This window comes from Otolemur garnettii, unplaced genomic scaffold (assembly GCF_000181295.1).
Source record: "Otolemur garnettii isolate 467f Iridium unplaced genomic scaffold, OtoGar3 scaffold00016, whole genome shotgun sequence".
NCBI lineage: Eukaryota > Metazoa > Chordata > Mammalia > Primates > Galagidae > Otolemur > Otolemur garnettii.
Window position 1 is genome coordinate 29,382,126 of NW_003852411.1, and position 26,001 is coordinate 29,408,126.

The 26,001-nt window shown below is 36.1% G+C and overlaps 1 protein-coding gene across 1 annotated transcript in view; it reads right to left on the minus strand.

Moving 5' to 3' along the window:
* The window catches only part of ATF6 (activating transcription factor 6), a 168,229-nt gene that overhangs the window by 24,102 nt on the left and 118,126 nt on the right, over positions 1-26,001 (minus strand). Inside the window, exon 15 of the mRNA XM_003785761.3 lies at positions 9,896-9,980. Within this exon, the coding sequence (XP_003785809.1) occupies positions 9,896-9,980 (85 nt within the window). The remainder of the gene's footprint in view (positions 1-9,895; positions 9,981-26,001) is intronic.

Consider the following 26,001-nt stretch of genomic DNA (forward strand, 5'->3'; position numbering starts at 1 on the left):
TTTTTTTGGTTGTAGTTGTCATTGTTTGGCAGGCCTGGGCCAGATTTGAACCCGCTGGCTCTGGTATATGTGGCTGGTGCCTTAGCTGCTTGTACTATAGGCGCCACCCGAAGACTAGAAGATTCTTTACCAGGCTGACCTACTTACCCACAATAACATCTCTATGGACTCTGAGATGTCTTCACCACAAATGAGTGAAGAAAAATATGTATGAAGAAAACCACACATACATTCCAGAAAATACAATTACCAGAATGACTGCTACAAAAATGACTATAAAAAATGCCTAGGTTTTGGTGGGTTACAGAGACAGGCGGGGGGCAGGGAGTAGTCCATATCATACATATTAGCACTGAATGCTGATATGAACTCTGGCAAATCCATGAGACTTCTTTACCCTAAGGTAGAAGCAAAAAGAGTAGTGTGTGAGCTCGTGGAAAATACAAATTAATCTGAACACCAGTTCAGGGAAGGATGATCCAGTACATTCCTTATAATAGGTAAACAGAAAGGCTAATAGCAGATGTTTTCCATTTAAGCTCACAGAGAAATACCTCCCTGTGGTAAACAGAGATGGTCACAGAGTAACCATGGAAACCCCTCTGTCCTTCATCAACAAAATCTGTGTTATGTTCATGATAAGAAGTAGTTCTCACTGAACAAGTTTCCAAGGGAAAGGCAATAAAATCGACAAAATTTTATGCAAAGAGTTAAAAAAGGTCCTTTAAAAATGAGGTTAACTCAGTGGTCAAGAAAGTACTGTGGTTTGGTAGATTACTTGCCATCTTCTGTAACGTCTTTTGTTCTGCTCAACAGTACAGTCCTAACTCAGCTTCTAATCCAGCTTCTGTCTACACGAATCATTTTGGATACTGTCGGCTGACTCTTTCTCACACATCACTTTTGTTTGTATCTGAAGGTCTTTGCCATACTGTGAGAGCGGTGAAGGACTGTCTCTTTATGGTACTGATGCTGGAGCAGAGAAAAACATGAAGTGAAGAAATGAGCCGTGTAATGATCTGCGCTATGAGGTTTCCAGGAAGATGGAAAAGGCCTGAGGCTAGAATAAGCACTCAAGACAGGAAGAGCAAGAAAGACTGTGTGCTGGAATGGAATGATTAAAGGGTATGGTAAGAGAAAAAGAAATCGGAAAGATAGAGATCATTTGAGCTATGGGAGGCCAAAGTTAGGGGTGTGGACTTGATTATAAGTATAATTTATGTTAAGTTAAGAGAGTAATTCAATAAACCCTGCTAGAAAATGAATTATTTAGAATCATTTATTTTGTTAAATTAGGGCTGAAGTTTAAAGGACGATTTAAGAAGACAAAAAATATTTTTTTGCATATTACATATATTTAAATTAAACTATATTTACACTGGCCAACACTTTCCACTACTAAAATTCAACGGCAATCTAAGCAAGAGGGAAAAAATAAAGTTACGTGCAAAATTTTGTATTTTCATTTTGTCTTAGAATTTTAATATTGTCTTTTGATGAAATCAGTTAATAAGTGAATGAATATTCAGAATAAAGATGATTTAAAAAATAACACATATACACAGACATATATGTTAGCATGGAGACTTGTTTATATTATACATTTTCAGATGGTAAAGTTATCACTTGTTTACATGATGGATTATGTACTAATATATCAGAGTTCCATCTTAAAATACCACCACTTTTAGGTTCTTGAGGATTAAAAAACAGATTCACTGACCCAGACAGGCAGGCTCTGAGATGACCTCTAATACCAGGGCCCCACAGCCTGGTATTCATATTATTGGTATCTCCCTTCTATTGAATGTGGGCTGGACCCAATGATTTGCTTCCAATAAGTAGAATATAGTAAAGGTGATGGGATACCTGCTCTGATATTATCTTACAAAGTGACTATGGCTTCCATCCTGGCACTCTCATTTGCTGTTCTGGCCGAAGCCAGATGCCATGTTGTGAGCGGTCCTATAGACAGGTGCATGTGGTAAGGAGTCAAGAGAGGCTCTGGCCAAAAGAAAGTGAAGAACTGTAGCTCTCAATCGAGAAGCTCAGTGAATTTGATCCTTCCAACAACCAAATGAGTGAACTTGAACATGGATTCTCCCCAAGAATGAGAATGCTGTGCCATGTGACAGCTTGACTGCAACCTCATGGGAAACCTGACTCAGAACCACCCTAACTAAGCTACATATGGATTCCTAAACCAAAGAATCTATGAAAACATAAATGCTGTTGTCACTTATTTTGGAGAGTAATTTATTATACAGCAATATACAACTGACACATTGAGCTACTAAAACATCTTAATGGAGTAGATTCTTAACAGTGGCTAATTTAAAAGAGATTAAAAATGGTCTGAGATAAAGCCAGCTCATGCCTGTAATCCTAGCACTCTGTGGGCCCAGACTGGAGGACTGTCTGAGCTTAGGAGTCGGAGATCACTATTATATAATATTCATTTCTGTAACACCCTCATCTCTACTAAAAATAGAAAAAAATAGCTGGGTGTGATGGTGTGCCTGTAGTCCCAGCTACTCTGGAAGCTGAGGTGGGAGGTTCACTCAAACCCACAAGTTACAACTCTACCCTGTGTAACATAGTGAAACTTTGATTCTTAAAAAAATAGTAGTCAGAGAATCATGATTATATATTTCAAAAAATCAAAACATCATTTTAAGAGAAGACTCCATTCACTCAACTGTCTATATGCAATTATATAACATTAAAATGGAATAAATTTCAGTGAAAATGCCAAGTTGCTAATACATTATTTAAACTAGACAACTTGCAAGACTTTAGGGAGAAGCGAATTTATAAGAGTAAAAGGCACAACTCTCAGCCTGCTTAGGCAACCAGCCTGCTTGAACAGACTTGGACAGTTCCCAAATATCTTTGCTTTGGGGGAGCCACTTCCAAAAACTGTGATCATCAAAAGTAATTATGTCAACATTTTCTTATTATTAAAACTGACACATTTGTTCAGCTGATTCGCTTCCTGCCCTTCTGTTTTACCTACTCCAGCTAAAAATGTGCCTTCCGTGCTGGCGCTGGCATGTGCAGACCAATGCTAGTAAGTTCTTCTAGATTTTCTTTTCATGGAAATGACTTTGAGATTAAATGTAATTATAGTTTAGTCTGCTAGTCATTTGTTCATCTACTTGGACCCTTAAGAATGATGTGGTAGAATTAGAGTAACGGTATTGCTTATTTTTATTCCTCATGTACCACACCAACAGGTACACGGGATACAGAGGGGAGGGAAAACAGTAAAAGCGAATCAGTGATGGGGGTGGGGGGTCAAATTATGAAACATCTGCTGCTGGCTGTGTTCACAGGATTCATTCCCTGATGAAAGACATCTAAAAACAAAACCAAGAAAGTCTCGTCTATGTTCTATTTTCTTGAGTTATTTATCAAATGCGAAAGAAAGGAAAAGCGCAGTTTTACCACAACAAAAATGGAAATAATTTAAAGGCAGGAAATATCGACTTACAGTAACTTAGCAGAACTTCCCAAATCCTTTTTTTAAAAATAGTAATAGTTTTTAATACATCATCCACTGCTCTGGCAACTATGCAATCATTTTTTTTAAGTCTTTCAAAAGCATACTTTCTACTTTACTTTTATGAACCTTGGTGTGGAGACTTTCTCAGACAAAAAAAGCCTTTCTTGCAACTTAAACTGTTTTCAACTCTCTTATGAGACAAAAGTCTAAATAATAAAGAAAATGCAAGATAAAGAATAGTAAGTTACAAAATTGGCATGGTGAACACAGAATGATGTTACTGGTAATTTCTAAATTGCATTAACCGCATGCCCGTATCTTACTTTCTTTAGCTATTTTTTATTTAAACTTTTTTCCACTAGCTCAAAACCACAAAGTATAATTGTTGTACATTACAGTTTAAGACCAGACATTGACCTGGAAATGTAATTTATTTTGCTCAAATTGGACAATCAAATTCCTCTCTCCAAATACGTTCATCTTGTGTACTATAAACCAGCTGTTCAATAAAATCTGACTCCAAAATTGCACAGGCTTTATTTAAATCAGAGAGAGGAATCACTCACAACTTGTTTTTCTTTCCAAATTACATGTAACTTTTAAACCCAGAAATGACAGAAAATATATATTTTATTCAACTCTCTTAAACTCTTATATATTACCCAGGATTAAAATCTCTAATATAAGGGTATCTTCTCGTTCTTTCAATAAATTGGTCCCTGAACTTTCTGTCCCTACATAACTTATACTGTTTAGATTACAAATCATATACTAATAAATTTAATAAGACATCTAACAAATCGAAGAAATCTATCTCTCGGTCTTAAGGAGTCCTATACAGTTTCTCATAGGTCAACTTTTTGCATGTTTTCATTTCTACAACAACTGTTGAAAAAGTAGGTTAAAAATTTCAATTCACTCTTCACTGTGAACTCCACATTTCAATTAATATGGTAGAAAAGCAACTCAGTATATACTTTAAATTACCAAATAACACTTACCTCACTTATTCTTTCATTCAATAAACATTTGCTATCAAATCCAAAATACTGTATTACATCTTATTATACTGTTCTCAGTGAATGTATATCCCTTATACTAAGGGATAAAGTGGTATAAAAAATATTTTGTATATTTTGGAATCCCAAATATTTTCAATCCTTGTGCATCTGTTCTTAATAGTGAAATAGTAAGATTAATCAGAAAATATTTTACAAAATGCATTTAAATCCTGGTTGTGGTTGTATAAATGGTATAGATTACTTTCCTGAGCCTTAACGTCTTCATCTATAAAATGTTTATGCAAACATTCCAAAATCTGAAACAGTATTTTTCCCGAGCATCTTAGATAAAGGACAGTCAACCTGCTGAGAGCTGAGCATTACACGGATTAATATAAATGAAAATTCCTCTTTCATGTTTCTTGCAAAGTTTCCTATACCACATACTGTACTAGCTGCTGGGAATATGGGGTTGAAGCAGCGACCATAACAAATAAGAGTCCTGTCCTCATACAAGAGAATAGGCTAATCTGACTGAAGAGACACAGGAGAAAAACTAAACAAGCTGTGATGCCACGAAAGCCTGGAAATAAAGGATTTCAAGAAAGAGGGAATTTCAAAAATGTACAGAAGGGAACTGACTGGAAAGGGGCATGAAGGAACTTGTGAAATAATGAGAACATTTATATCATGATTGAAATGGTTGCTCCACAATAGTTTACATTTGTTATAAAACTCACTAAATACACATGTAGAATTAGTAAATTTTACTGTATTTACTGTACAGGATTTATGATCATAACTATCTCACTAAGTCTAATTTTTAATAGTATAAATATCATTAGAGACAATAAAAAGGTATAGGACCTGTTCTAAATTCAAGGAAACTCAAGAAGTACGACAAATAGATGTGACATATGACCCCCTCCCAACACACACTTTTTTTGAATCTGGAATCTAGGGGAAAAAAAGCTATCAAGAATATTTTAGACCCTTTAGGCCAGGAGTTTGAGACCAGCCTGAGCAAGAATGAAACCCTATCTCTACCAAAAATAGAAAAAGTTAGCCAGATGTGGTAGAGCATATTAGTAGTCCCAGCTAGTTGGAACGCTGAGGCAGGTACATTATTTGAGCCCAGCAGTTTAAGGTTGCAGTGAACTATGATGCCACCACTGCACGCTAGTTGGGAAGAAAGAGTGAAACTGTCTTAAAAAAGAGGGAGGGGAATATGGACTATGATAAACTGTATTGTAAAATAAAAATAAAAACTGTATTGTATCAATGTTAAACTGTTTTGTTTATTGTGATCATTTTATTATAGTTATTTAAGAGAATGTCCTTTTCACAGGAGATATATTTTCAAATATTTAGGGGTAAAGGGTCAGAATGTCTGCAGTTTACTCTCCAGTGGTTCAAAAAAAAAAAAAAAGAAACAATCCATATGAGTATGCATAGATATTAAACAAATGTAAAAAAGCCAGGTGTGATGACTCAAGCCATAATCCCAGCACTTGGGAGGCTGAGGTAGGTGGATTGCCTGAGCTCACAGGCACTGTATTCATCTTTTGACTTCTCTATAGATTTGAATTTTTAAAAAATAAGAATCAGGGGACTAAAAAAAAAGGAGGGAATAATTAGCTGTGCCAAAAACTGTTGAGAGGTCAGGTAAGATGAGAATGGAGACATGACCTTTGACTCTTGCAAGGTATTAGTCACTGATGGCCCTTTTGCAAGACTATTTTAGTGGACTGGAGGGGCAAAAGCTGGGTAAGAGTGGACAGAAGTTAGAATAGAGGGTAAAAAAGTTGAGGCAGTGAGTATAAGTAACCCTTTCAAGAATCTTGCTAAGAAGGGCAGCAGAGAAATAGCACATGGAGTCAAGATAGCCTCCCTGCATCAAAGGTAATATTAAGATATTTTGTATGCTGATGGGAAAGATCTAATTTAGAGAAAAAGAAATTGATAATCTATTATAGTAGAGAAACGGTATAAATGCAGAAGAAAAGTCTTTGAGCATTGTGAGGTGCTAGGATTTAGGTTCAAAAAGGAAGGAATCACCTTAGATGACGGTGATAACAATGACAATTGTGGTAACACAGTAGCTACTCAGAAAATAGCCAGAAACTATTTAAAGCACTTTTACTCATTTAATTTTCACACCAACTCTAAGAGAAAGTTGAGGTATTACTTATATTTCCTTTTACAGATGAGGAAACTGAGGTATGGAAAATATGATTAACTTGCCCAGTGATAGGAATCTAGTCAGTGGCAAAGCTGGGAGTTAGAATCTAATGGAGGCAACAAGTGGGAAGGCAGAGTTTGTGGGCACAGATGCAGCTGGGCTGGCGGTAGTGGAAACATGAGACAGCTCTTGTATGATCACATCTATTTTCTCAATGCAGCAGTTGGTGAGTTCATCAGCTGAGAGGGTGAGAGAGGGGATGTTGGAGTTTTGAAAAGAGAAGGTGAGAAATTCTTGTTTCAGAGAGAGGGAAAGTGAATTTACTACCGATAACCGGTGGTAGTGAATACCCCTTCGAGATTAATGGCTATAAATCTGAAGTGAATCCTGACTGAACAATACTTTCAAGCAAGTATTTTCGCTGTTTGTGAGCAGACATAAAGAGGAGAGTTGGGTTTAATTAGGGTGAGGTTTTTTCCCAGGCAGGTGGGACTTAAGAAGAAAAAGCCAGAGAATGTTCACAATAGAGTGCTGACAATGTAGCCATGGAAGCCAGGCTGGGTAAGGAGTGAATGGCCATGTGACAGATACAGAGAACAGTGGTAGGGTCAAAGGACTGGAGATTTGCCAGGGAAGTGTGAATATTAAAGACACTAAGTAACAGAGAGTGGGATGTTTGGAAAGGAGATTTCAAAGGAAGTGCCATTACTGATGATGGTAAGGTCTAGATGGGAGGCTGAAGTGATTGGATCAAAAAAGGTTAGGGTCCTAGATAAGCCCCCTATGTGGCTGTTGAAGTTACACAGAGAGATAACAGAAGCCATGGTGCACAGTCATCAGTGAAGAGAGGGCAGATGACAGTAACAAAGAAGGGTAAGAGGAGTAAAGTCTGATGTGTATACTTGAAAGATGTTAGAAGGACTGAAAAATAAAGGAGGAGAAAGAATATGGAAGTTATAGTGTGGAGCAAGGTACCACTCAGCCTCCTGTAGGCTCTAACATACCCAAGGTAGGAAAGAAAAAGCAGGCTCTAATTCGGGAAATACTCTCAGTTAGAGCAAGAAAGTGAAGGGATTGGTCAGAGAAGAGGCTGGGATATAGCATAGTACTTGTTACATGTAACATGTATCAATCAGCAATTAACATTTCTTAATTTGAATCTTAATTTTTCTAATAGTTTACTGTATCCTATAAATGAAACAATTTAGAGACAAGAATCTGAAACAGATTAAAAGTACAATGATGTTCTAGCGACTGAACTTTCCAAATCCACGAAAGGGTCATCTTTAAAAATTAGTCACCTGGCCAAGATAAGCATAGCTGAACAGCATCTTATTGTTTTTGGCTTAATGTCAGTGGATAGCTCACTGTTATAAAATAGAACCAGGCATTCTCTTGCATAAGAACTCAGTATCAGGAAAACAAAATTAAATAAATTCTGCCTTGATGAAGTTTAGAAAACAGCCTGAGTATGAGCTAACCAAAGTTAAATCCACTATAGTTCAAGCAGAGGAAACATAGGTACCTATAGGATGAAAATAAATGAGATTTCTTAAATCTACTGTATTTCTTGAAGTGTAATAAATTACACTCTGGAATATACACTTACCACCTTATTCTGGTGGTAGTACATATATTCCATTAATAACTTGAGAGGTGTGCCTTTACTGAAGAAAGAAATATTCTTCCCAATATTATAGTTTCTTTTCTTAAATTTGTTCTGAATATCTCTGTAAGACTAAGTTATTATAATTTGCTTATGATTTAACACACAAAAAATTATATGTCTATAAAGTTGCCTCCTAAGCATTTCTAATAAGCTATCTGTATATAGGTTCATGAAATTCTGGAGAGCATTATAATCTCAAAATATACAATGAACAATATTTGTTCCCTAAAGACTAAATTTTATTGGAATTTATCTATAATCTCCCTAGAAATCTGTTGTTTGTTTTACAACTGTATTTAAAAATTTAATTATGATCATCAATCAGAATATAGACTGTTTCAGCTGTAGATTAACTTAAAGGGTTCTTCATTTTCATTTTGCTTATGTGAATTTTTAACACTAGACAGAAAATTTACTGGTAGGTCCATTATGCCAGATAATGGACTTAAGAAAGATGGCCTACTCTCCTATTTTCAGTAGGCCTAATACGAAGCGCCAAAGAAAGCAATTAGTCAATAACAGACACTGCACTCATTTATAATGCATAGCTGGTACTGGGAGGTATTTTTTTCTCCATGAAGAACCGTGACAGCTGGAAGTAATCTCTCCTACATCAAATTTCTTTAGTACTTTGTATATTACTTATGGGACTCTCTCTTTGAATACAGTTATTTCTGTGTTTGTCTTATTTTTCCCTTTAGACAACAAGCAGGTACACTATGCCTTAACATCTTTGGATTTCAGTATTATTTGCATTTTGTTTAATGCACAGTACTTGTAGTAAAACAAAATGCAATAGTAATACTATCAAATCAAAACCTTGTATATTATGGATTAAACATAATTAGATTTCTGTGGTTTGGTTGAGGATCATATTAACATTTAGGTAACACAGGAAATTGCTTTAAGCTCCCAAACCTGAATTTACAAATTCACTGTTAGAACACAGCAGGGACCTATACTACATTTATGACTTGAAAGTCTCCAGACGGCAAGCCTGCAAAGCAGTCAAGATGCTAGCTTTTGGCTTGGCGCCCGTAGCACAGTGGATACGGCACCAGCCACATGCATCGAGGCTGGTGGGTTTGAACCCGGCCAGGACCTGCTAAACAACAATGACAGCAGCAACACAAAAATAGCTGGGCATTGTGGTGGACGCCTGTAGTCCCAGATACTTGGGAGGCTGAGACAAGAGAATCGCTTGAGCCCAAGAGTTTGAGGTTGCTGTGAGCTGTGATGCCATAGCTCTCTACTGAGAGTGACATATGGGACTCTGTCTCCAAAAATAAAAAAATTTTAAAAAGATGCTGGCTTTTCCAATTTTGTAAATAAAAATTATTTTTGTCTTTTAAAAAATACAACAATTTTTTAAAAGAGAATAATGGAATGTAAAAATAATATTTTTGTGAAAACAGTAGGAAAATGTTTCAGAAATAATGCATGGATACCCAATTGAACATTTTAAATGTCTTTTAATTAATCCAGAGAATCTTGGTTAAACAATCTCATGTTGTTCATAAACCAACATTTCAACTTACCATTTATGTTTATCGCTGGTAATACAATTGACATTTTTGGTCTTGTGGTCTTGTTATGGGTAGTAGCTGGTAACAGCAGGTGATCCTACAATTAACAAAGAATAATCTGTTAAATATAATAACTAGTTGAGTCCTGAATAGGCCAAATTCAGGATTTCTAAGAGGAACATTTTGCTGAGATCATGAAAAATGACAGTTTTTGTTTGAACTTTGCTTAGAATTATTCAATCATTCATTAATGTAGACCAGAAGACTACATATATAACCTTTCTGGGTCTGTTTCCAGTCTGGTAAAATGACAATGGCTAATTAGGTAATGTCAAAAATACTCAATTTATCTGTCCACTAAAAAGTCATTTTTTTTAAAGAAGAAGAATTTTTTTCCCCACAACAAAATAATTCTTATCTCAAACTATTGATATATAAAAAAGAGATTTTGACGTGGGACCAGGGCCTTGAGACTTGTCCACTTAACCTCCTCTTCTGTCTGCCTCTGAAGAAGCCACAGCATTAAACATTTATTTGTAAACAATAGGTACATGTAAGAGAAAATGTGCCATTCTTGCCCTTAAAAAGCAGTTCTTCTATTTCAGTAGGAGAACTAAAGTTGTAAATGTGTGTCTGGCACAACTATATAGTCCTAAATATAATATAGCCAACTTTTGATGATCTGTGAGTGACCCAGGTTACCTGAAGTTTCTGGTTTCAAGCCACACTATTCATAAAATTAAGAGCGAGCCCAGAGGAGTCTGACTTCAGGAAAGGGGAAGTGTAACCATTCTGAAACATGTATATACAGAGAATGCCAAAATAATTTACACACATTTTAAGAAGGGAAAGAACTATGTTGAATTAGTAATACTCAAGTCACGTCTGAATTCTGTAATTACAAAGGAGCTCAACATGACTTATATTGATCTTTTGTTACCAGTATATAAACGTATAGAGTATGACAATTTTAGTATAGTTTTTTCCTTTCTTAAAATATGCAAACATTCTTTTGGCACTCTCTGTTTATCTGTAGGTATTCCAAAGCTGATTATAAGTGACTTATGATATTAATATTAACTACTATTTTCAATAGCTCTTCTTTTTCCTAGTAAAAACCTAAGAATCCTCACGGAGCCCTTTTCTTTGTCATGACAATGGAGACCCATTACTTGTCCATGGTGAATATGTCTTGCTCTGTAAACCTGCATATTGGTCTTACTCTGTAAATCTACCATTCTCTTCCTCAATAAACTTCGTTTCATATTTGCAAAAAAAAAAAAAAAAGCAACAGAAAAAGAAAAAAAAAGTACATTAGCATCTCTATTTAAATTGGAGATAAAACTGAACGTGAGTTTAACCGATTTTCCTTTTTTTTCTTGTTCCTTCATTCCTTCATCAAACTTGCTATATTCAAAAAAGTAGGATTTGATATAGCTACGAGTGATAAAAATTCGATACAACTTAGCTGAAAGTCGACATGATTAAGAAATGAATTATCAGCAAAGCTAAGAAAATATCTAAAATGTGGAAAACAAATTGAAATTGATACATATGAACAGAACCGTGCAGAAAACATTTCCAGTAACTGCTTGTGCTTTGTTGCTTCAAGGCAACATTTCCGTGAGAACATGTTTTTAAAAATCAGGGAGGGGAGGAAAGATGAATAACATTCTGTTAGAATTCCAGCATTGTGGCACAGGAGTTTTATTTGTTTTTGTTTTATTTTTTTAAAGTGCATTGTTAGACACAAAGATCACACAATTCTGAGAGTAAGATAACATTATAACCAAGAAAAAACAAAGTTTGCTCATGTTCATGCCATGAAAATTATAAATAGCTTAATTCCTATAATTAAAATACTGTTTTGGGGTCTCTAAATCGAATGCAAAAACAAACCCAAAACTTGCAAGCCCCAAATTAAAGCTATTGTAAAAATAAACACACTCAGATTCCACTGGTCATGGGTTAAGGTCAGAATCAGACTTAATTCTGAGCTTCCTGCTAAGATCTAGATGCCATATTAATTGTTGTTTTTAAACATGGTTTCTGAACATAATGTCTTCTACTTTTTCTCTACAATAAATTTCAAACAAAGTAGTTATTTTTGCAGCTGAAAGCCAATAGCCACATTAGTTATGAAAAAGAAGAGTCATTTCTTGTATACATACAAATTACGACAGTTGACTTGTCTTGTCTTTAATTATTAAAGGTTTGCAAGCTGCAGGAATAGACTACAACTTAAAGTGCTTGCTTACCAAGAGGCCCAAAGATAAGTCTGTAGGGAACCAAAAGTGGTGGGCTACAAACTTTAATAGTGCTTACATTAGATTAAAAATAATTTATATATATATATTGAATATATGTCTGCAACAGTATAGTTACTTCATTTAACACTTATCTTCCTTTCCTCAAAAATAAATGTTCCTTGAACCTCACAACAATGAATCTTGAATCATCTTTTTCTCTATGTTCACCTCACTCTTTCTTAGATCATTAATCCTGTTAGTTGCATTTTCAGAAACAAAGGTGCTTTAGTTAATCAATCAAGAAATATTTATTGACTTCTTACCATTAATTAAAGAAAAAAAATTTACTGAACAAAATGCCTTGCCATGTATTCAGTACTGTATTGTGGAGAGTACTTTCTTTTAAAGGATATGAATCTAAGTTTTCATTTTGTTAAGGAAAACAATGTGACTGTGGCAGAAACAGCCATTTGTTCATAATATATGTTCTCCTTCAATGATATTAGAATAGAAACAGGTCCTCTAATTATTTAATTGAGCACAAAGCCATGAGTAATAAAGACTACATTCCCCAGCCTCTTTTGCAACCAAGTGAGAGTGCATATTCTGGTCAATGGGCGTAGAGGAGTGTACACACACCTTCCTCAAGATGGTAACGGTGGACAGCTGCCTCCTCCTTCCCTGTTCTCCCTCTTGCTAACCAGAAGGCAGACAGGACTGCTGGAGCTGAAGTAGCTATATTTGGGCTATGAAGTAGAAGCTGCAAGTTGAAGATTATGGAGCAACAAGACAGAAAGAGATAGGGATCCTGATGATCCAGAAGCTATAATTAAGATTTGGGGAACATATATACAGGAGAGAGAGAAAAAAATAAAGTCTAATTTGTCTAAGCCACTATCATTTTGGATTTTCTGTCACTTGAAGCCTAAATCTAAACCTAATTACTATTCATGTTATAACATTGTAAAAAAGTACTAAAGATATTCTGTCAAGAGGAATATCAATAAAAGCTGAAGTCATCAGGGATAGCCTTTTTTTTTTTTTTTTTTGAGATGGAGTCTCACTGTGTCACCCTCGGTAGAGTACCATGGTGTCACAGTTCACAGCAATCTCAAACTCTTGGGCTTAAGCGATTCTCTTGTCTCAGCCTCCCAAGTAGCTGGGACTATAGGCGTTCACCACAAGGTCCAGCTATTTTTTTGTTGTAGTTGTCCCTGTTTTGCAGGCCCAAGCCAGGTTCAAACCCTCCAGCCCTGGGTTATGTAGCCAGCACCCTAACTACTGAGCTATGGGCACCAAGCCAGCCTTGTTATTTTTTAACAGCACAGGAAAATTGTACTTATTATATAGCCTTCCTGATACACTCCCCCAGGATACACACACTACACCATTTACCTAAATACTTATTAATGAACTAGTGGAAGAAATTCAATCTTGGAGCTACAATTTGATGAACCTCAATGAAATACCTTCCTTCCTACTAAGTCAGCTAAAATAATACAACTACAATAAAAATTAAACAACTTAAAAATAAAAAGGAAAAATTAAAAAATAAATTAAAAAAGGATGCTGCTTGGAGGCTGAAGTGCGAGAAGCAGGAGGTTTGCTTCAGCTCAGGAATCTGAGTCCAGGCTGGGTAAAAGAGACTCTATCTTGAAAAGAAAGAAAAGAGAAAAGATGCTGCCATAGAGATAAATGTGGTAATTCACAATAAAATTAAGATTTTAGTTGGTTATCAAATTTTGATTCTACCAATCCATGTAGAATAGAAACTGATTTACTAGATTAAAACCCACTGATTGGTGTCCACAGCACACTTAGTATTCACAACTAGTTCAGTTGTGTTTTTTTCCCCCACCAAGGGTACTTTTGCCAATTGTATTTGGCAGTATAATTGTGTAATTTAATAAAATACAACAGAACTTCACAGTTGACCAGCTCCTTAAGTTGACATAATTCTCACAGACTGGCCCTGCACCACGTTACGTTACCAGTACAGCAGGCCTGGCTTCTAATGTTGTGTACCTCTGTATGTTGCCCAGTTTGTTATAGTCCCTTGGGTTGTCAGAGGTTCTACTGTATTATATAAACTAATAAAATACTGTGTGCAAAGAGAGCAAGACTTGATTTAAAAAAACAATTAAGTTAAAAAAAGATTTCATTGCAAAACAAACATAAAAACATAATAGTCTGTACTCAGATTACTTAACAAGTATCTTAAAGTTCTTATTCTAAATTTTTTTTTTTTTTTGAAACAGAGGCTCACTTTGTCACCCTTGGTAGAGTACTGTGGTGTCACATCTCACAGCAACCTCAAACTCCTGGGCCAAGCAATTCGCTTGCCTCAGCCTCCCAAGCAGCTGGGACTACAGGCACCCACCAGTGCCTCTCTCTCTGGCTCAGGCTGGTCTTGAACTGGTGAGTTCAGGCAACCCCCCCACCTCGGCCTCACAGAGTACTGGGATTATAGGAGTGAGCCACTGTGCCAGGCTCTTCTTCTAATTTAAAGTAACTCTAACCAATATTGGAAATCATGATTGTAGGTTATACAAAAAAGGCAACATGGAACTAAACAGTGATTTGAACTCAAAGGAAAGGCACTGACCTTACATAAATAACTGGCAAATGAATACACATTTAAATAATATGAAATAAAGACTAACATACGTATATTTTAAAATGCTTCCCTGGGGGAAAAAAGAAAAGAAAAAATGATCCCCTTCTTCAACCTATGTTAATTAATAGACTATCTTAGTAGTCCCTACTATATAATTGTAGATAAAATGGCTTCTACCATACTAGGAAATTCTGGCTCAAGGCTGGAGCCTTTTATCTTGAATAGAAAGGAATGTATTTCTATTATGATGTCCCCCAAGGAATGAAGGAAACTCAGTCTGTAATAGGCTGTACTGTGACACTGAGTAGCTATCACATGGATCAATATGGATGTCCACTAGGCAAAAAGTTTTGCATAGCAGGCCAACATTAACAACAATGACTTCTTAACATTTTATATTTGGCTCATATCCATTGGATTCCAGAGATGAGGTTTGTTTTCCAACACAGAAGACTGTTAAACCAGATCAAAAATGAAAATAGTAGCTATCTTTATTTCAAAAATAGCTTTGTATTCAATTTTCTCCACCCCATGGTCTTGTCACAGAGGGCTTCAGTTTTCTTCTATCACGCTACCTAATTTACCTTATTAACAATCTTTCCAGCTGTCTAACAAATTGAAAGGCATATCGGGTATCAAAAAGAAGAGGGTCAAAGCAGTAATTAGAAGACTGCCTTTCAAAGTTATTTTTTCTTCCAGAATATGTGGAATTAAAGTTTTCTAGTAGTAATTACTTGCTGATCGAAAACCAAATGTCTTCATTCACACTAACGCAACAGCAATTAGGCAATTTGAAGTCATTAAGATACACAGATTCATAGTGACATATCCTCAACATAAAAAATTGCAAAAAATCCCAAAAAAAACAGAGGTAGTAAAATTAAGTAAAATGGAATCATTTAGAGTGTATGAAAATGTCTATGATGCAGGGCTTCTCATCATAGTAAAAACATAAGCAATGCATATTACTCATCTCAAAACTAGAAACAGTTAACATAAATAGCAATATGAATGCAGTATTTGTGCCACTAATGTATGCAATAAAACTACAGACCAATAAAAGGTAATGCAAAGCTTGCATCTGCACCATTAGTATGCGTGTCAGCCAGAGGAAGGATAAATCAAAACTACTAGTGTATAACAGATGGTCCAAGAGTGAGTCAAGGTTTACATTTTGACAAGAGGATAATATGGACACTTTAAACAAACCTGATAATGCTGGCAAGGTCACCAGATAAAAAATGAGCTTGAAGTTTTACTAAGCACAAACTCCAGGTTTCTTTAAGATATGGTTTTCATATCAAACTCTGTAAGATGCCCTCCAAACCTCCCCAACGACCTCTGCCTCCTCGTTTACTCACACACAGAAAGTGTTAGGTTAGGCCATACAAAATTGGCATTTTTGTGGGTCAAATATCAGCAGTGTCATAAGGTTAAACCTAAGATTTATTTATGCCTCGCTCTTTCTTTTAATTAGGCAATTATAATACCTAGTAAAAATTTTATATACTGGTTTGGCATGAACTCATCTTTACATATATATGACTCAATTGATTAGAGGCAAAGTCTATGTTTCTCTTTTTAAAAAGCAGAATTAATTTTTAGTTTCCTGGTCAAATGGTCTCTTATAAATACTTTCTGAAAGGTAAGATAGTAGTTTCTAAATCTTTTCTCTTGAGAGTTTCAGCATTTTAAATCAGGTCAGGATTGTTTTCCCTATAGAAAGTGCTTAGACAAAATATTGAACAGGCATAGGACTAGGAAGGCTTTGGCACTGTACTTTCTATTACATTCAATTACTAAAGTAGGTCAAAGTTCACAATGTTGTCAGCTATAACGGAGCTCTTTCAAAGACTGGGTAGAGTGTGGATATCAGGATAATAAGTGAGGAACCCTGAAACTTGTTATTACTTATCATCTGATGAGTATCAACAGTGTAGCAATCCAAAAAAAATGTCTCATTAAGGAAAAAGAATAAGTACGAAATAAAGAGTTTAACCATTTGAAAGTTTGTCAGACAAAATGTTTATGGAATGTTTCATTTTAGAGAATTCACTTTACTTAGGACTACCTACAGGAAGTGAATTTCCTGAAGATTGCATCCTTCACATATGTTACCAAAGCAAACCACAAGGGGGCAGGAAGGAGGATCTGTGTGTACAGCAAATGAATCAACAATTTCCTGAGGAAAAGAGGTATTAGGAAATAACTCTTCAAGGAAAAAGTTAAACACAAATATCTAAGAGAAGTACTTTTTGCTGGAAAGAAGACGGAAAATGTTGAGTTGATACAATTTTTTTTTTTTTTTTAATGCGAGGCAGAGTTTCTGAGTAGTCTCAAATGCACCGTGTGTGTAAGTCGCAGGGCAGGGTGGGAAGGGAATACAGGAAGATATTCTAGCTGACTCTTTTCCTATCACTGATTCTACAAATTTCTGGAAGGGAAGGAAAAAAGGGGTCCCACTTCATTTCTATTTCTAAAGGTATCTCTCCTTGCAAGATTCTCAGTATCTGGATATTCCCCAGTCTTCACTACAGATCTTGATCCTCTTCTTTTCAAAGCAGTTCTGATCTTGCTTTCACATTTAAAAAAATAGGGGAAGTATCCTGTGAAGTGTCCCTAAGTATATTTTAGGAAAGAATGGTCTTGACAAGGCAAACCATGAAGTAAAAAAAAAAAGTATGGCCCTTAAATATTTTTTAATAGTCTTAAAATTTTAACCATAATCTGCAATAATCTGATTTACCTACTATAGAGGACAAATTTTTTCTTAGGATTTACATTAGCAAAATAACCAAACTGAATACTTATTCACACTGGAAGCTGAGCTTTATGCCAGCTGCAATCCTGGTTAAGGACAGAAATATAATACTATATAGATCTGTTCCATAACAAAGAAGAGTTTCCTTTTCATAATACATAGAATGTACTTTCCAGAAACTAGTACAGTTTTCTTCATTCTCCTCATAAATAGAATAGCAAGTTCTCAGCTTTCATTTGATTTTAAAGGGCATTTCTGAGATATAATGCCTTTGTAGAAAATGAAATCTTCAATTGTTTGGTCAAGTACTGTTCTAGAAAGCTAGAATGGACAATACTTTTATCCAAATTTCAAATGGTAATGGTTTAAAAGGAAAACTAGTCATAATAGCACACGTTCAAATTCTGTACTAACCAGGTATCTTTCTTTTATAGTTAGAGGAAGCTGGGATCAGAAGTAAACATGGTGATACAAGTTCCTTCTAAAACAGAAGTTCTTAAAGGATACATATCAGCATCATCTGCAAGATTTTATAATAGTATAAATACCTGCATTTCCCTCCACCTCCAAAAATAATTCTGATACAGTGAGTATGAGATGGGACAAAATTTTGCACTTTTTTTTTGGTTGGGGCTGGTTTTGAACCCAGCACCTCCGGCATATGGGGCCGGTGCCCTACTCCTTTGAGCCACAGGCGCTGCCCCAAATTCTGCAGTTTTAACAAGTAGCCCTGGTAATTCTGATGCATACAGTTCCAGGACTCTGCTTTCACAAACACCAGCCAGCATGGCATAGACCAGTGGTTCTCAACCTTCCTAATGCCGGGATGTATTTTTACTGTTACAAAGGGGTTGCAACCCACAAGTTGAGAACCACTGGCATAGACAAGAGATTAAGAACATGGACTCTGGAATGAGACTGTCTGGCTTTCAATTCTGCCTCTACCACCTAGTTTCTAGCTGTGGGATCTACAGAAAGTTTCCTTAAGCTCTCTGTGTCCTTGTTCTCTCATTAGTAAAATGGAGAAAGTAACAATACTTACTGCATGGATAGTTTGTAAAGATTAAACAAGTTAATATTTTATAGCCCTTGGAAGAGTGCCTGGCATGTAGAAAGCACTATTACATAAGCATTCAATTATTATTATTTTACTTTTTTGCAGTTTTTGACCAGAGCCGGGTTTGAACCCACCACCTCTGGTATATGGGGTCGGCGCCCTACTCCTTTGAGCCACAGACTGCAAAGTTTGAGGTAAGGGAAGTCCTTGAGGAAATGTAACAAGTAATACCAGTATGGGCACTGAGATGGGAAATCTACACTTGCTGTCCAGGTTTATTCCCCTTAACTTCACTGCTAAATAAATGAAAGGGTGACAGGCAGTCATGACCGATCCAAACTCTTTAGCCTAGAAATGAAAGTTCTTCATAATTTGCTCCCTACCGTTTTGGTCTCTTTCCATCATGATCTCACTAGTGTTTAATCCTTTTTATAAACATGAGTGCCAGTTGTTACAGATATTCTCTATGAATACAACCAAGAAAAGAAGACGCTTTTATATGTAATTTCTCCTCATTTAAATAGATCACAGGAAAAAATAATTGAAGCACAAGTATTCAAAGCCTCCGCCCTGTCCCCATACCTTTCTTTAGTTTTATATTTGTCTGCTTTTGTTAAAACTGGTTTACATTTTAAAGGTATGAGCTATCAGCAGAGAAAAAAAGTCTGGAAGTTGGAACAATGAAAAGAAATGGGTGAAGAGGATCAGCCTGAGCTATGGCCTTTTGTATGAGAGAAGACAGACTGGGACAGTGACTCTGTGGTTAGGGAAGAGGCACTGAGAGGGATGAATATTTTAGGACATTTTCTTGTCTGTGCTTTGATTTAATATTCCCTTTGGAATGTCTTCAAAAGACTCATTAAAGGCCTATATTACTTATCTAAGTTTTAAGGTGCTGGACTTAAATTTCCTTTGGATATGTCACCATGCCAAAATCAGCCTAAAAGAGTGCAAGCAAAAGAGTCCAATTTTATTTGCATTACACAGATAAGGGGTCTTTTCCTTTTACGGGATTTCATAATGGTCTTCTGGCAGAGAAGCACCTTTAAAAAATCAAATTAAATCCTAGTACTAAAAAACAACAACAAAAGATGTTTTCATAGGCCTAGTTATTTAAAGAATTTGTGTAGACACTATCTACAACACACGCCTTTCTCTGCTCTCCCTGCCACTGCCATATTTCCTTCCTTAGCCTGGCACAGCCACTCAGCCTCTGCTGTGTCCTGTAGTACCTCCCCTAGCCTCCACCCAGTCTGGTCTGCTGCCTGTGGTCCTTCCTTTTGCCTTGCTGAAGGGTCTTGGCTGCTCCTAATATCTATCCAGTGCCAGTGGAGAGACTAATCTCATCTCTAGAAATGCACTCCTACTTCTAGGTTCCATAGGGCTATCTTTGCTCCTTTTTAATGGTTTGACCAGGCTGCCATCATGAATGTCCACGTGGGTTTCTGAGGCCCAGAGAAGATTTGATGGGAGAGGAAGATATTTAAGCACCTATAATAAAAAGTATGAAGAAGAAAAGATCGAAGCCAAGTTTTTAATCTGATCCTCTCAATATTTAATATTGTCAAGGCAAGACTTGGATTATATTTCCGAGCTTACCAAATAATTTCCATTTTGGTTATGTAAATTTCAAAACAGTTTCCCCTAGTCTTTAAGATTTGATAGTACTAGCTGCTGGCTTTGGCTATTCGGCATTGAAACATCTTGTATACTTATAGGTATCGCCACTGAATGTGTTTTTTATGGGGGAAATACCTCCAACTACAGAAGCTGCAGGGGGAGACATAATTTCTCTCCCAGTTTTCTGGCAACTAGGTCACAGACCAGCAACCCAAGCTTAGCTAACTAGGTATTCTCTTAGAATTCAAAAATTTGGATATCAGTAAATGAACACTCAGGGAGATTTACACTATTCACAGCAGTGATGGGGAAGTGCCACTGACAGCAGTGCTTGCTAGCAGCTGTGTGGGTGTCCAGTGGTGTGCTATCCCAACCCAATTTTCTGAGTCAGACAATAGCTGTTCTTTACTATGTAGCCTCCTCTGGTTCCTACCAGCATTCTGAGTCTAATTATACAGGCTTCCATGAAGTGTCTGTGAACAAACAGCCTTCCAATAAATTCCTTTTCTATGGAACAAAAGTAGTTAAGTTTCTGCTTTAACTAAAGTTACAGTAGGTTTCTTTTGTTTACAGCCAAGAACCATGACTAGCATAGTATTGAAATTTCTTTTCCCACATATTTAACACTGCTGGTTAATGCCTGACCTGACAACTTCCAAAAATGTTAATTTTAATTAGATTAACCATGGTATTATTTTAGGGAAATAAAAACAATAGATTGAGCCATAAGTCATTTACTCTGATAGGAAAAAAGCAAGACAAAACTTCTAGGCCTTAGCATGAACTTAGTGGCACCAAACTATATTAGCAGTCATCATCTTCTTCACTACCAACAGAGTAACAATAAATCAATGAATGGATAATTTTAAAGCCAATTTCAATTAAGGACAGCTTTGAGAAAGCAGTAAAAATTATTGCTATTCTCTGTGATGAAATGGCAAGTACACAAAAAACAGTTCTGCTGTCTACTGAAGCATAATGGCTGTTTCAAGAAAAACCATTTGTGTAACCGAGTTGCAAAATGAACTATCTACTTTTTTCATGAAATACCACTTTTACTTGAAATGACTGTTATTCAGGCATAAGTATCCATCAAGCACTTTCTGAGAATGAATGAAGCCAGACTGTTATTTCAAAGACAACAATTGACAATATGGTTGCAAATGACGAAATTTAAGATTTCAAGTAAAAATCAGAATTTTGGAAACCCTGTACCTATCATGAGTATTATTCTCTTGATATGATTAATGGTGATTTTTTTATTTTTATAACAAAATGTGTTAATATGTGGAAGATCTACATGACTTTTTATGCTGTAACAACTATCATATTTACTTTCAGGCAACAGGATTCACTTATAGCCATAATGTGCTTAAGTGCCTAAGTGAGAAATCTTTCGCAAAGTATTTGATAAGGAACAGTTGATTCTTCCATCTAATGATCATTTCATTTCAGATTCTAACATTCAGACATGAATGAATAGAAATGACTAACAAATGCTCTGGTCAGTTTGTGGCTTACTCTGTCAGTTCAGGGCGGCAAGGGGCCGAAGCCTGTCTTGGCAGCTCAGCGTACCAGGTGGAGACCAGTCCTGGACAGGATGCCACCTCACCACAGGACTACTCACACATACACTCACACTCACTCAGATGGGACCACTTAGACAAGCCAATTCACCTACCTTGTACCTCTTTGAAACATGGGAGGAAACCAGAGAAAACCCAGACAGGGGGAGAATGCAAATGGCACACAGACAGTGGCCACAGCTGGAAATTAATGTTTTTCTCAATGTTACAATGCAATAATATTAAACAAACATGTTTCAAGAACTTGCTATGTAGTCTCTCAAGTTATTCGGCTCTGAATGGGTGTCTAATATAAGAATTAGAATAAGCTGTGGGATACATAAGTAATGGGTTCAACAATCTGATGCTTGTCCCACAACATAAAATGTAGAAAAATAGCCAAGAAAAAATTCCACCAGAATGCAAGATGCAAGGGAATCAGCTAGTGGATGGAGTGTCGAATTCATTACACTTACTTTAAACTTTTAAAATTTATGAAACAATTTTTACCTGGAATGTTCTGTCTTTGTATTTATTATCAAATAAAACTTAATAAACTTAAAGGCATTTCTTTTTAAGTATTTAACAAACTGTCTAACTTTTAAGTACCTGAGAAACCAACTTTTAAATACAGAAATCTGGAAGAGTAAATAAAATATGTTCATGACCATAGACAATCAGTTTTGAGAAGCAATTTTCAGGAGTCTTCACTATTGAGATATTCTAGACTTATCTAGTATATCTATCTCTTGGTTAGAAAAGTTACAGAGGAACTACTGAAGCTATTAATGGGGTGAGAGAGTTGATTTTAAATGGGCTTATACAGCATGAAGATTCAGTACAGATGTTTAGAATAACTTGTAGCTGTTGCAGGGCAATAGGTTTAATGACATCACTGAAGTTCTGAGAATGGCCTGGATACTTTAAAATATTTATATTATTGTGATATGGAAAAATGTTTAATTAGAAGGCAGAAAATGGTATAAAAACTTAACTTGACTTTTAGATGTCTCTCAATACTGTTACACATTCCTAGGTACACCTATTCACATACAGTTGCACCATGTCTTATAAACTAATTTTCTTTAGTTTTATCCAATTTAGTTTTGTTCAATGTAATTTGAAACACTTTATAAATGTATTATAAGCAAAACACCAAAAGGGATAAAATAAAAGGGTGAATAAAAAAATCCCTTACTCTTTTCAAGAAACTTAGTGAGGATATGCATAAAAACAAAACATGGCTACTATACACATCAGTATTGTAGGAATTCAATGGAATCATGGGGATCCAGTGGAGTGCTGAACTGCTAATCTCTGAGGAAGAGCCTGATTACTTTTCTTCCATCCAGATAACAACACTAGGTAAATGTCTCAATTTTCATAAGATGTCAAACCTACTATCTATTTTATTTCTTAGGCATGTGGAGCAGCCTTGAATTAGCAACACAGAACACAGAATAGGCTGTCACCAAAAGCCTGGACAAAATATTTAGAAGGCATGCTTGTGAGGCATGCTAGCTATGCATTCCTTTAAGCATTCATTCTAAGTTCCAAGACCAAGCTGGACTCTGGGAAGGCTTAGCTCATAAAGTTTTGCCTGTCTCTGAATGGCTTTCACTGAGCTGACAAATCAATAAAAATTTTACTAGGAATCGAGAAAGTAATACTTAATGGAATACCATTTCTGCATAATATATCCTATGAGGCTTTGGCTCAATCTTAGCTCTAGAGCAGTGCTGTTTAATAGAAAGATACTGTGAACCATATATGCAAGCCACATATGTAACTTCAGAATTTTTGGTACACAAAATAAAAAGTAAAAAGAAACAGTGAGATTAGTTTTTTTTTTTTTTTTTTTTGAAACAGAGCCTCAAGTTATTGCCCTGGGTAGAGTGCCATTGGCATCACAGCTCATAGCAACCTCAAACTCCTGGGCTTAAGCGATTCTCTTGCCTCAGCCTCCCAAGTAGCTGGGACTATAGGCACCTGCCATAACACCTGGCTATTTTTTGTTGCAGTCTTCATTTTGTTTAGCAGGCCCAGGTCAGGTTCTAAGCCGTCACCGTAGGTGTATGCGACCTGCCAGTTGAGCTTACAGGCGCTGCCTAAATATAACTTCTAAACCTCAAAAATCTAAAGTGGAAACTATATGTTCAAGAATTTCAAAATGGTTTACACTTTAAAAGCAATATTATTTGAAGCAAATATTATTTCCAATGTACTGCTGTCCAACTTTGTAAAAGTAAGATTTTAAAAAAGCCAAAATTTAAAAATGGCCAAATTGTGAAAGGAACCTAATTTTACTTATTATATATTCCATTCCTGTTCATCTGTTCCTCCTAGCTTTTAACCAGTCAGTAAAAATACTACTTGACATTCTCTATGTGAGAGAATTCACTAAATTCAATTTACCAGTGAAACATTTTAAATTTGAGTGATTCAGATCCCTAAAATTCAGTGATAAAATTATGCTATTGCCCTTTAGAAACCTGAAACCCATCAAAGTAAAGCAAGAAAAGAAAAACCCACATACAAATGTATAATCGTCTAATATGGAACACCCACTGATGAAAAGACAAACAGTGAATCTTCTATATATATCCTGCTCCCCATGGATAATTTCAGTTCAAGGTGGCAGATGTTTATGTGTGTTAGAAGTATAGTTTTCCAAAGCAGAGAACAGAGGTGGTCTAGCACCTGTTTCCATGACTGTCTCTATAACTGACTTTTTCAATGTTTTTTCAAAAACATCAGCAATTTTTTTAAAAAGGCCTTGATGTTAATGTACAATAGCATCATTCAGAAATGTTTAAATGTTGACAGAGAAAGTAGGATTCCCTCCTACATGAGTAGGAGGAAATCATTACCAAATCATGTAAAGCAGGAACAATTAATCTGATTAGAATAAGACAACATGGCCATGTTCTTGTATATATATTACAGAGGTAATTAAATGCTTTGGGGGAGGTGAATAGCACTGAATAATAAAAGGATCACAGACATATTGCTAAAGTGATTTTGAAGCCCCAACTTAAAAGCAGAGTAAAATCCTAATCTGGAGACATGTCCTCCACTACTCGATCTCTATTTTCCACATTCTAATCAAAATTCCTGCTTCAGGCAAGTATCATTTTCACAGTTAGTGAACAGAGCATTAAGAATCTTTGGATGCTAACACCTATAATCCTAGCACTCTGGAAGGCCAAGGCAGGAGGATTAGTTGAGCCCAGGAGATTGAGGTTTCAGTGAGTTATCATGATGCCATGGCACTCTAGCCTGGGCGACACAGCAAGACTCTGTCCCCACAAAGAAACGAACAAACAAACAAAGAATCCTTAGAGATAGAATAAATGGGTGTTTATGATTTAAGTATAAATGCTTATCCTTTACGAAAGTATGCACATGCTATCTTGTAGTGATTTTAAAACATGTATGTATCCTTTAAAATAAGTGAAACACATACATTTCAATAATTTGTTGGGCTAGTAAGCTACACGTAATTTCTTCTTCCAAAAAAAATTTTTTTTTGGAGATATAGTTTATAGCTCACAGAAACCTCAAACTCTTGGGCTCAAGCAATCCTCTTGCCTCAGCCTCCCAAGTAGCTGGGACTACAGGCGCCTGCCACATTGCCTGGCTATTTTTAGAGATGGGGTCTCCCTCTTGCTCAGGTTGGTCTCAAACTCCTGAGCTCAGGTGATCTACCCACCTTGGTCTCTCAGAGTGCTGAGATCTTTTTATTTTTATTTTTAAATTTCTTAACATTATGATAAAAAGCATTTTAAATTACTTACATAATTAACTGTTAATGGCTAAGACTGTGTGGTAAGAATTCCATAGAAATGTATAAATTTCATAAATGTTACCTTTATCAAACACAAATGAAATTAAAAACAATTTCAGTAATTTAAAAAGACTCTTAAGCTCAAAAGTTAAGAAGTTTAAAGTGTAAGAAGCATTAAGGCTCGTGTCCATCATTTATGTAGTTTAAGAAAGGCATTTCAGGCTTGGGACCTGTAGCTCAGCAGCTAGGGCGCCAGCAACATACACCGGATCTGGCAGGTTCAAAATCCAACCCAGGCCTGCCAAACAATGATGACGATGACTACAACCAAAAATAGCCAGGCGTTGTGGCAGGGGCCTATAGTCCCAGCTACTTGGGAGGCTGAGGCAAGAGCATCACTTAAGCCCAAGAGTTAGAGGTTGCTATAAGCTGTGACACCACAGCACTCTACCAAGGGCAACA